The 12,592-nt window shown below is 41.1% G+C and overlaps 1 protein-coding gene across 2 annotated transcripts in view; it reads left to right on the top strand.

Annotated features, from left to right (window-relative positions):
• TMOD2 (tropomodulin 2) overlaps positions 1-12,592 on the top strand; it is a 70,124-nt gene that overhangs the window by 38,685 nt on the left and 18,847 nt on the right. For both annotated transcript variants that reach the window (XM_053593129.1, XM_053593128.1), the window contains exon 8: positions 9,022-9,165. In XM_053593129.1, the coding sequence (XP_053449104.1) occupies positions 9,022-9,165 (144 nt within the window). The remainder of the gene's footprint in view (positions 1-9,021; positions 9,166-12,592) is intronic.

The raw sequence follows: 12,592 nt of genomic DNA on the forward strand, positions 1-12,592 counted from the left end.
ATTTTGTGATATAGGCTAGTCTCATTGGAGTTAGATGATATCTCAAAGTAGTTTTGATTTGCATTTCTCTGATGATTAAAGATGATGAGCATTTTTTCATATGTCTGAAGGCCGTGCACCTGTCTTCTTTAGAGAAGTTTCTCTTCAAATCCCTTGCCCAGCCTGCGATGGGATCCCTTGTTTTTTTCTTGCTGATGCGTTTGAGTTCTCTGTGGATTCTGGTTATTAAACCTTTGTCAGAGATATACCCTGCAAATATCTTCTCCCATTCTGAGGGCTGTCTGCTTGCTCTGCTTACTGTGTTCTTAGCTGTGCAGAAGCTTTTTAGTTTGATCAAGTCCCAGTAGTGTATTTTTGAAGCTGCTTCAATTGCCCGGGGGGTTCTCCTCATGAAATACTCACCCAGACCAATTTCTTCAAGGGTTTTCCCTGCATTCTCCTCTAGTATTTTTATAGTTTCATGTCTTAAGTTTAAATCTTTAATCCAATGAGAGTCTATCTTAGTTAATGGTGAAAGGTGTGGGTCCAATTTCAGGCTTCTGCAGGTTGCCAGCCAGTTCACCCAGCACCATTTGTTAAATAGGGAATCTTTTCCCCACTGAATGTTTTTAATTGGCTTGTCAAAAATCAAATGGCGGTAAATAGCTGGATTCATCTCTTGGTTCTCTATTCTGTTCCAAATATCTACTTCTCTGTTTTTGTGCCAATACCATGCTGTTTTGATCACTATCGATTTGTAGTAAAGTCTGAGGTCTGGTAGTGTGATTCCTCCTGTTTTGTTTTTATTTCTGAGTAATGTATTGGCTATTCGAGGTTTTTTCTGATTCCATATAAAACGAAGTAATGTTTTTTCAAGATCTTTAAAATATGACAGTGGAGCTTTAATAGGGAGTGCGTTGAAATTATATATTGCTTTGGGTAGTATGGACATTTTGATAATGTTGATTCTTCCCAGCCATGAGCATGATATGTTTTTCCATTTGTTAACATTTTCAGCTATTTCTTTTCTTAGAGTTTCATAGTTCTCTTTATAGAGATCTTTCACGTCTTTTGTTAGGTAAATTCCCAAATATTTCATCTTCTTTGGCACTACTGTGAATGGGATAGAGTCCTTAACTGCTTTTTCAACTTGACTGTTGTTGGTGTATATAAAGGCTACCGATTTATGAATGTTGATTTTGTAACCTGAGATGCTGCTGTATTCCTTGATCACTTCTAAGAGTTTTGTAGTAGAATCCCTGTTGTTTTCCAGATACACAATCATATCATCTGCGAAGAGCGAGAGTTTGATCTCTTCTGACCCTATATGGATACCCTTGATCGCCTTTTCTTCCCTAATTGCGGTGGCTAAAACTTCCATTACAATGTTGAAAAGCAATGGGGACAATGGGCAGCCTTGTCTGGTTCCTGATCTGAGTGGAAATGATTCCAATTTAACTCCAGTCAATATGATATTGGCTGTAGGTTTGCTGTAGATAGCCTCTATCAGTTTAAGAAAAGTCCCTTCTAGACCAATTTTCTTGAGTGTTCTGATCATGAAGGGATGCTGGATATTATCAAAAGCTTTTTCTGCATCAATTGAGAGAATCATATGGTCTTTGTTTTTTAATTTGTTTATGTGCTGAATTACATTTATAGATTTACGTATATTGAACCAGCCTTGAGACCCTGGGATAAAACCAACTTGGTCATGATGTATAATTTGTTTGATGTGTTGCTGGATTCTGTTTGTTAGGATCTTGTTGAATATTTTTGCATCTATATTCATTAGTGATATTGGTCTATAATTTTCTTGTTGGGTCTTTTCCTGGTTTGGGGATCAGGGTGATGTTTGCTTCATAGAACGTGTTGGGTAGTCTTCCTTCTTTTTCTACCTTTTAGAACAGGTTGAGTAATATAGGTACTAATTCCTCTTTGAAGGTTTGGTAGAATTCTGACGTGAAACCATCTGGTCCCGGGCTTTTCTTTTTAGGGAGGTTTTGTATAGTTGATGCTATTTCTGAACTTGATATGGGTCTGTTCAACATTTCCACTTGATTCTGGTTAAGTCTTGGAAGGTGGCATGATTCCAAGTATCGGTCTATTTCCTTCAGATTTTCATATTTCTGAGAATAAAGTTTCTTGTAATATTCATTAAGGATTTTTTGGATTTCTGATGAGTCTGTGGTTATTTCGTCTTTGTTGTTTCTGATTGATGATATTAGAGATTTTCCTCTTTTTTTCCTGATTAGGTTGGCCAGAGGTTTATCTATTTTATTGACCTTTTCAAAAAACCAGCTTTTTGATTTATTGATCTGTTGTATTATTCTTTTGTTTTCAATTTCATTTAATTCTGCTCTAATTTTGGTTATTTCTTTTCTTCTACTGGGTTTGGGGTTGGAATGTTCTTCCTTTTCCAGTTGCGTGAGATGTCCCATTAAGTTGTTAACTTCCTCTCTTTCCGTTCTCTTGAGGAAGGCTTGCAGTGCTATAAATTTCCCTCTTAGAACTGCCTTTGCAGTGTCCCAGAGGTTCTGATAGTTTGTGTCTTCATTGTCGTTTTGTTCCAAAAAATTGGCGATTTCTTTCTTAATCTCATCTCTGACCCAGCTATCATTCAGCATAAGGTTATTTAACTTCCATGTTTTTGTATGGGTATGCAGATTCCTGTTGTTACTCAATTCAAGTTTTATTCCATGATGGTCCGAGAAGATGCATGGAATAATTTCTATTCCTTTAAATTTACTGAGGTTAGACTTGTGACCTAAAATGTGGTCAATTTTGGAGTAAGTTCCATGGGCTGATGAGAAGTATGTGTATTCAGTTTTGTTGGGATGAAATGTTCTGTAGATGTCTGCTAAATCTAAATATTGGATGGTTAGGTTTAAATCTAAGATTTCTTTGCTCAGCTTCTTTCTGGAGGATCGATCCAACACTGCCAAGGGAGTGTTGAAATCTCCGACGATTATGGAGCTGGAGGAAATCAAGTTACTCATGTCTGTTAGAGTTTCTCTTATAAATTGAGGTGCATTCTGGTTGGGTGCATAGATATTAATAATTGAGATCTCATCTTGAGCATTACCCTTAACAAATATGAAGTGACCATTCTTGTCCTTCCTTACTTTTGATGGTTTAAAGCCTACTGTATCTGCAAATAAAATTGCAACACCTGATTTTTTCTGATTACCATTTGCCTGAAATATGGATGACCCTCCTTTCACCCTGAGTCTGTACTTGTCTTTTAAGTTGAGATGTGACTCTTGTATGCAACAAATATCTGGCTTGAGTTTTTGTATCCAGTCAGCTAACCTATGCCTCTTTAGAGGACAGTTTAAGCCATTCACATTGATGGAGAGTATTGATAAGTCTGGTGGAATTTCGGGTATCGAGTTTTTCAAAGGTCCAGTGGACATTTTTAATCCTTTCGCCAGTGTGGAAGTTGGAGTTTGATCCGAAGTTTCTGAGTGAGTTTACTTTTGTGGTATAGGATTGGGTTGGTCATTGTGGAGGATAGGTCTGAGAACATCCTGAAGAGCTGGTTTACTTATGGCAAATTTTTTCAACATATGAATGTCATTGAAGTATTTAATTTCTCCATCATAGATAAAACTCAGTTTAGCTGGATACAAGATCCTGGGTTGAAAGTTTTTTTGCTTTAGGAGATTAAAAGTTGATGACCAGCCTCTTCTGGCTTGAAAAGTTTCAGCAGAGAGATCTGCAGTTATTCTAATATTCTTACCTTTGTACGTTATAGTTTTCTTTCGCCGGGCTGCTTTGAGAATCTTCTCTTTCATGTTAACTTTAGTGAAGCTAATTATGATATGTCTGGGGGATGACTTATTGGGGTTGAATCGTGCTGGGGTTCTGAAGCTGTCTGCTACCTGAATTTCTGATTCTCTAGGCATGTCTGGAAAATTTTCTTTCATAATTTCATGCAGAAGGGCCTCTGTGCCCTCGGAGGCCACTTCATCGTTCTCAGAAATTCCTATAATCCTTATGTTGCTTTTTTTCGAATTATCTGAGAGTTCTCTGAGTGAGTGATCCGTTTTTGCTCTCCATTTCTCTTCCTCTTTGAGAGATTGGGAGCGTTCGAAGACTTTATCTTCAATGTCAGAAATCCTTTCTTCTGCTTGCTCCATTCTGTTACTGAGGGATTCTACTGTATTTTTCATATCTTTGAGGGCTGTAGGTTCTTGCTTCAGTGTGTCTAAGTCTTTGGTGGTTTTGTCTTTAAATTCGTTAAATTCTTGAGACAATTTTTGAATTTCTCCTCGAATTCCTAATTCCATTTTATTAATCTTGTCTGCAAACCAAATTCTGAATTCGATTTCTGACATCTCAGCCAGTTGTTTATGAATGGGATCTTCAATCACATCTGCCGTATCTTTTCTTGGGGGGGTTGATCTATTCTGGTTATTCATGTTACCAGAGTTTTTCCGCTGGTTCCGCCCCATGTTTATTTTACTCCCTTTGGTTTTTCCCCTGGGGTTTTATCAAGGGCCCGTACAGTGTTGTGGCCTGAAAAACTGGGGCCCTGTCTGGTGTGGTGGAGCAAAGTGGTTCTGTCTTGTTTTCAGCTGGTTTCTGTTCGATCCTATTGCAACTTTTACTCTGGCTTGAAGTCTCAGCTTTTGTTTGCGTCCTTGTGATCACAACTTGCCTCAGCGGTGTTGATGTGCGTTCTTCAACCTTCTCTCTTGGTGAGGCTCAAGTCCACCAGGATACTTACTAAATTCCTGTCCCTTAACTCTCCTTCTGGACGGGAGCCCCTGTTGAAAGCTGGCTTCAGTCCGCCATCTTGTCTCCCTCCCCGACATTTTTTTTTAATCTTCCAAGTCATCTATACCCAAAATAGAAAACCACTAATGTACAGAAATTTACATTTTTGGTTTATCATCTTAATTTTTGATTCTCTGTTATAAAAGAGGAGGGCAATTCTATACTCACTGTTTTCCATCCCTCCTTTCACTTCTCCTCTAAATTGTAGCTATTCCACTTTTTCACACATTTGAGCTTTATGCATTTTATATGACTGTATTCTATGTTTTGTATTTAGATTGTTTCAAAAAATTAAAAATCCACTAGCAACATTTACAATTGTATGACTACAGAAATGTAAATCTCTGGTCTCATGGGCCTTTATAGTCTAGTGACCAGTACTGGTCTGATTCTTGTTACTTTGTAGGTAACTTACTTTTTCTTATTTGTTCTCTTTTCTCTTGAAATTTTGATATTTCACTTGTGTGTTCATTTATGAGTCTCCTTTATTCATTCAAAGCACCTGTTGGTTTCTTTCAAATAAGACTTATAATTTTCTTCAGTTGGGAAGTTATTCACTATTAATTATTTGATAATATCTTCCTTTCTGTTTGTTGTTGTTTATCCTTCTGGAACTCCTATTAGAGGAACCTCTGCATCTTTCCTCTATATGTCTTCAACATTTTTCTCTTATTTTATAATATATCTCCTTTTCTTCTTACAAAGAAAAATAGCCTCAGTGTTATCATCTAGATCACCAACCATGGTCTTCAGCCATGCTCATTTTGTGCACCTATTACTTTTTTTGTTTTTGTTTTTGTTTGAGACAGGGTCTTACTCTGTTACCCAGGCTGGGGTGCAATGATGTCATCATAGCTCACTGCAACCTGAAACTCCTGGTCTCAAGCAATCCTCCTGCGTCAGCCTTCCACATGGCTGGGGCTATATGTACATGCCACCATGCCTGGCTAATTTTTGTATTTTTTGTAAAAATGAAGTCTTCCTCTCACTCAAGCTGGTCTCTAACTTCTAGCCTCAAGTGATCCTCCTGCCTCAGCCTCCCAGAGTGCTAGGATTACAAATGTGAACCACTGCAACTTGCCCTGTTACTTTATTTCACTGTAGCTTTTAAAATATTCAAAATGCTTTCTTATGCCTCTTATTTTAAAGAATAATAGCCAATGTTTATTTTATGGATATAATCTACACCCCCCCCTTCCTTCTTTTTCTTAAGGAAAGTGTAGAGAGTAATACATAATTACAGTTTTTACATTTATTTCTGTTCCTTCTATGATATTATCTTGTTTGGCCAACTTGACTTTTCTCTTTCATAATGTTGCTTTTCTTAATATGTCTGGTGGCTGTTGGTTGATCCTTCATATTTTTGAATGGAGAATGAGATTGGTTTGTATAAACTAGAATAGTTTCTTCTGCAGTTGTTATAGATCTGTTTCACCAATGGATTCCCCTAAAAAAGGAGACTCCTTTATTTTTCTCCACTTTTCATCGTCTGATAAGCTATATATGTATATATTTTTTTAATTTTAGAGACAGAGTCTCATCTTACCACCCTCGGTAGAGTGCTGTGGCATCACAGCTCACTGCAACCTCCTGGGCCTAGGTGATTTTCCTGCCTTAGCCTCCCGAGTAGCTGGGACTACAGGCATCTGCCACAATGCCCGGCTATTTTTTATTGCAGTTTGGCCGGGGCCGGGTTCGAACCCGCCACCCTTGGTATATGGGGCTGGCAGTCCTACCCACTGAGCCACAGGCGATTTTATTTATTAATTTATTTACTTTTTTTGTGGTTTTTGGCCAGGGCTGGGTTTGAACCCGCCACCTCCGGCATATGGGACCGGCGCCCTACTCCTTGAGCCACAAGCGCCACCCTTATTAATTTATTGACTCTGTTTTTTCCACTGCTGGAGAACAGTAGAAACCTGACAGTCTTTTTTGAATGAATAAATGAGTGCTTTTTTCAGCAGGCAGGTGAATTGATAACCTTCTCTGTCATGTGTGTGTAAGGAGCTGACAGACAGCCTAGAGGCCCTGCACTTGCTGCAGTTAGGAAGCCTTCACTCAGGAAAGCAGGATCCTCCCTTATCCATGGGGGATATGTTCTAAGACCCCCAGAGGATGTCTGAAACTAGGGATAGTTCCAAACCCCAGTTATACAATGTTTTTTCTATAGATGCTTACCTTTGTTAAATTTTTATTTATAAATTAGGCACAGTAAGAGATTAACAACAATAACTGATAAGGAAATAGAACAATTATAATAATATGCTATAATAAAAGTTATGTGAACATGGTCTTTCTTTCTCTCAAAATACCTTATTGTCCCCTTCTTGTAATGATGTGAGGAGATAAGATGCCTACATGATGAGATGGAGTGAGGTAAATGCCGTGGACGTTGTAATGGGCTAATTTTGACCTTCTGACTATACGGCAGAAGGAGGATCATCTGCTTCAGGTGATTTTGGATCATTGAGTCGTGACGACGTTGATGGTTGGATGTTAGGAACAGGCAAGGACTGTATACAGCGTAGCTATGCTCACAAAGGGATGATTCATGTCCCAGGTGGAGGGAGCAGGAGGGTATACAATTCCATCACACTACTCAGAATGGAGTACAATTTAAAACTTAATGAACGCTTGTTTCTGGAATTTTCCATTTACTGTTTTCCAACCGCAGTTGACTGCAGGTAACTAAAACTTTGAATCGGGGGACTACCGTACTTCCTTCCTGGCAGGACTGCCTTCTCCTCCTTTCTCCCACACTGTACCTGGTTTCTGTGCTGCTTCTCTCCCAGGCCACAGCACCCTCACTATAGTTCCTCCAAGGAGATTTTTCACTGATAGTCATGCCTGAGCTTCTCTTTTTTCAGGAAAGCACTGGGAGGGGTGGTGAGGGGAACATCTGCTCTAATTGTTTCATCAGTTCTTAAGGCAGTTCCTCAATGAAATGTTCCAAACAGGACCTACCTCTGACATTTCAGGCAATAGCTTACGCTGTGCGGATTTCTCCACCAATCTTTCTAATTTATGTTATTTTAGCAATTCCTCAAGATAATGGCATTTTGTTTTATTTTCTTGCACCAAGAGAGTTACAGTTTCTTTTTATTTTTATTTTTTATTTTTAGAGACAGAGTCTCACTTTATTGCACTCGATAGAGTGCTGTGGCGTCACAGCTAACAGCAACCTCCAACTCCTGAGCTTAGGCTATTCTCTTGCCTCAGCCTCCCAAGTAGCTGGGACTAGAGGCTCCTGCCAGAACGTCCAGCTATTATTTTGTTGCAGTTTGGCTGAGGCCGGGTTTGAATGCACCACCCTCGGGATATGGGGCCGGCGCCCTACCCACTGAGCCACAGGTACCACCCTGAGTTGCAGTTTCTTAAAAAGTGTATCTTTTCTTCATGGAGTTGGGAAACTCTGGGAGAAAGGGGATCAGGCAGGTGTGATGTGTGCAGTCTAATGTCTCAAACTGGAGTCTGCAGTGGTTTTGCCACTCTAAGTGGTGATTTTGTTCCAAAAGTTATTTTTAAGAAATTCTCGTGTATAATGATCTGAAATAATATAACTAAACTAGAAGTACCAGTCAGGGGTAGTTTCTTTTTTAATTCATTCACATAATGGTAAAGGGGAAAATAAGGTCATTTGTCCTTTCTCAAAAAAATTGACAATAATATAGTGGGATTTTTTTATTTTATTTTATTTTATTGTATTGTATTATTATTTTTTTTTTTTTGTAGAGACAGAGTCTCATTTTATGACCCTCGGTAAAGTGCCGTGGCCTCACACAGCTCACAGCAACCTCCAACTCCTGGGCTTAAGCGATTCTCTTGCCTCAGCCTCCCGAGTAGCTGGGACTACAGGCGCCCGCCACAACGCCCGGCTATTTTTTGGTTGCAGTTTGGCCGGGGACGGGTTTGAACCCGTCACCCTCAATATATGGGGCCAGCGCCTTACCGACTGAGCCACAGGTGCCGCCCAAGGGATTTTTTTTTTTTAATGTTCTTACTTAACAAAGAAGTTGACAATCATATGTCAGAATCTTTTTTTAAAAGGTTTTTTTGCAAGTATGTACAGTTTGTAAATATGTACTAGTGGGCTTTTATTACAGTTTTAAATTATTATCTTTGTTACTTAGAGGTGAAAATATGATTTGACTAAGATTTTCTTGAAGTGCTGTAAAAAATATCTGTACTTTATTTGGAGGTGAGGACTTTAGTAAATCAATCTTTAGGGACCCTAATAATGGTCATTTTTTTTTGCATAATAAGGCTTTTGCAGATATGTTGAAAGTAAACAAGACCTTAAGAAGTCTAAACATAGAGTCCAATTTTATCACTGGCACTGGGATCCTGGCCCTGGTGGATGCCCTGAGAGAAAATGACACCTTGACAGAGATCAAGATCGACAACCAGGTAAGAAAGGGGGGCAGAGTGAACTCAGTGCTTTGATGGCGGGGTGTGCAGTGAGGAGAGGATGCCACCAGGAGCCAGGTAAAAGACAAGCTTTTGTGTGTGACTTGATCTGACGCCCTGGCTCTCTGTGTAAGTTGTAACCGTGTCTGCCCATGGCGAGTACACGGAAGAGCATGTTGCGAATTAATGCACACTGGGCAGCCTGAGAAATAAGGGGTCAGTTGTCCCCTCAGCCCTAGGCGAGGCTGGCATCACAGGAGAAAGCAGAGGTGATGGCAGAGCTGCTAACGGTCTCTTTGTTCAGCCGTCATCATTGCCTTCCAGCTTGACTCTCAGCCCAGTCCTGGCCCAGCCTGGCTTTCGGCACTCACAGGGACAATGGTTAGAAGGAGAATGCACGGTGGCTATGGCCAGAGACTCAGACCTCTTGTCCTTGGCTGGAGATTCCCAGATCCAAAAGAGCAGGCCCAGGCTCCTGCAGTCTGGTGCTGGCCACAGAGAGCCTGTGCATCGGAATCAGAGTTCCGGAAGATGGTCTGGCTGAGCGCAGCGGACCACACCCACAGTGGGATGAAGGTCTCAGTGTACAGCAGCATCTCTCAGGTTCCCATCTACAGGCAAAGCAAGCTGCTTTCCCTAGAGCTGCCACTTCCTGTGCCTTGGAGACCTTCTTTTCCCAGCATCAGCCTGCAATGCCTTCGGAATTGCTCTGCCCACAGACAGCAACTCTGAGCTGTCAGTCATGATGCTGTGCCAGCCTCCTTTGATGCAGGCAAAGTCTACAGTGGGGTTCCAGTGAATCTGAGGGGTCCAGACACTGTATCGTGAAAAGAAAGGGTCCTGGCTCAGCGCCCATAACTCAGGGGCTAGGGCACCAGCCATATACGAGGCCAGTGGTTTCGAACCCGGCTGGGACCTGCTAAACAACTATGACAACTGCAAGAAAAAAATAGCCGGGCATTACAGCGGGTACCTGTAGTCCCAGCTACTTGGGAGGCTAAGGCAAGAGAATCACTTTTAACCCAATAGTTTGAGGTTGCTGTGAGCTGTGACACCACAGCATTCTACCAAGGGTGACATAGTGGAACTCTGTCCCCCCCCCAAAAAAAAGCGTGGCCCCTGCGCAAGGATGACATGCAAATTTGTAAAGCATTCCATATTTTTATTAAAAATAAAAAAAAAAGAAAGAAAAGAGAAAAAGAAAAGAAAGGGTCCTGGAGTGGACCAGGGAGAAGAGAGAACAAAGCGACTTGTGGTGTGAACATTCCTCTTAGGAAGGGAGAGTGGGGGAAGGGTTGGGGTATTTAGAACACACTTTAGGTGTCTGGGGGCTGTATCTAGGAAATTCCCTGGTATAGACATTGTGAGGTCTGATAAAGCTCCAGAGTGCCACCCAGCACTATTGCCTAAGCCCAGAGAACCCCAGCAGTTCCCTGGAGGCCCTACTCTCCATCTTAGCTAAGCAGGACAGCAGGCTGTTTCAGTGCAGGTGCTCTGGTCCTGGTCTGAGACTTGTTGCCAGAAAAGCAGGCAAACCCCACAGGGAGACAGGAGCTTATTCATTCTCATCCTGTTAGAAGGGTTGCACCATCAAAGCAGGTTTTCCAAATACAGAGGTGTGGAGGGCAACCTACAAGGGGATGTGCTACATGCGTCCCCACACACAAGGGCATTCAATGCTGTGTGTTCTGATATAGTCTCAGCTGCCTGTAAATTAAGAAAGTAGCATCAGGGAGGAGAAGGATAGGAAAATAAGCTAGGGAGAAATACAAAGTGAGTGAAAAGAAATGATAGCTCAGGGCCAGATACAAAGTGAGTGAAAAGAAATGATAGAAACTTACCCTATGTTACATTGCTTCACACCTATGATTCTAGCAATCTGGGAGGCCGAGGCAGGTGGATTGCCTGAGCTCACAGGTTCAAGACCATCCTGAGCCAGAGCAAGCCCTCATCTCTAAAAATAGCTGGTGCCTGTAGTCTCAGCTACTTGGGAGATTGAGGCAAGAGAATTGATTGAGCCCAAGAGTTTGGGGTTGCTATGAGCTGTGATGCCACAGCACTTTACCGAGGGTAACAAACTAACATTCTATGTCAAAAAAAAAAAAAAAAGAAAGAAAAGAGAAGAAATGATAGCTGAGGGCTATCTGGTGAATTGTCCAGTATAAAGGAAGACGTTAAGAGGGCTCATAGTAAATATTTCTAAGAGATCTAAGACAGACGTGGATAACTTGGTCTAAAGAATATTTAAGTTTTTTGGGTGGCGCCTGAGGCTCAGTCTGTAAGGCGCCGGTCCCATATACCGAGGGTGGCAGTTCGGCCCGGGCTGAACTGCAACCAAGAAATAGCCGGGCGTTGTGGCGGGCGCCTGTAGTCCCAGCTACTCGGGAGGCTGAGGCAAGAGAATCGCTTAAGCCCAGGAGTTGGAGGTTGCTGTGAGCTGTGTGAGGCCACGGCACTCTACCGAGGGCCATAAAGTGAGACTCTGTCTCTACAAAAAAAAAAGAATATTTAAGTTTTTGTATTGGTTTAGGCCATTGTGAAACCCCTATCTGAAATAATGTCACAGATACTCCATTCCTAGTTTCTTACAAGATAACACTCAACTAAGGTTGTTACATAAAATACAAATAAATTTGACCTTCAAATAAAGTATAATTTTTAATATATGTCATGAAATATTTGTGACATCATCATATTACAAAATTATTCATTATTTATCTGAAAGTCAAACTTAAGTGAGCATTCTGTATGTTTATTTGCTAAATCTGACAACCATATACCCAGTGAATGAACTGGGATCCCAAAAACTTAGAATAGAGCAGCTTTTTATAATGTGTGTGAGGAAGACCATGAAATACAAAGAACTTGCTGTCTTAAATCCCTTCCAGGTCAACCTTGTCACCCCTCCTCAGCCATCTGGGAATGGATGTGTGTAATTTTTCAACTTTAGTCCTCCATTACGCTTCTGAAATGACTTCTCTTATGTGAGACAAAAAAAAAGATTAAGCTAGAGGAACTGGAAGAAATCATTTACTTTACTCAAAGAATGAGGAAATTCAGAGTCAAAATTTGTCTTACATCAATATTTTGTTCATTGACTCATAAACTATTAGAAGTAACCAAGCCAGGCGTGGTGGCTCATGCCTGTAATCCCAGCACTGTGGGAGGCTGAGGCTGTGAGCAGCCTCAGCTAGAGTGAGACTCCCATCTCTAAAAATAGCCGGGCATTGTGACGGGCGCCTATAGTGCCAGTTACTCGGGAGGCTAAGGCAAGAGACTGAGGTTGCTGTGAGCTATGATGCCACGGCACCCTACTGGGGGCAACAAGATGAGACTTTGTCTCAAAAAAAAAAAGTAAACTCAGAAGGTCAGGCATGGTGGCTCACACCTGTAGTCCTAGCACTCTGGGAGGCCGAGGCAGATGGAT

This window comes from Nycticebus coucang, chromosome 6 (genome assembly GCF_027406575.1).
Source record: "Nycticebus coucang isolate mNycCou1 chromosome 6, mNycCou1.pri, whole genome shotgun sequence".
Lineage (NCBI taxonomy): Eukaryota > Metazoa > Chordata > Mammalia > Primates > Lorisidae > Nycticebus > Nycticebus coucang.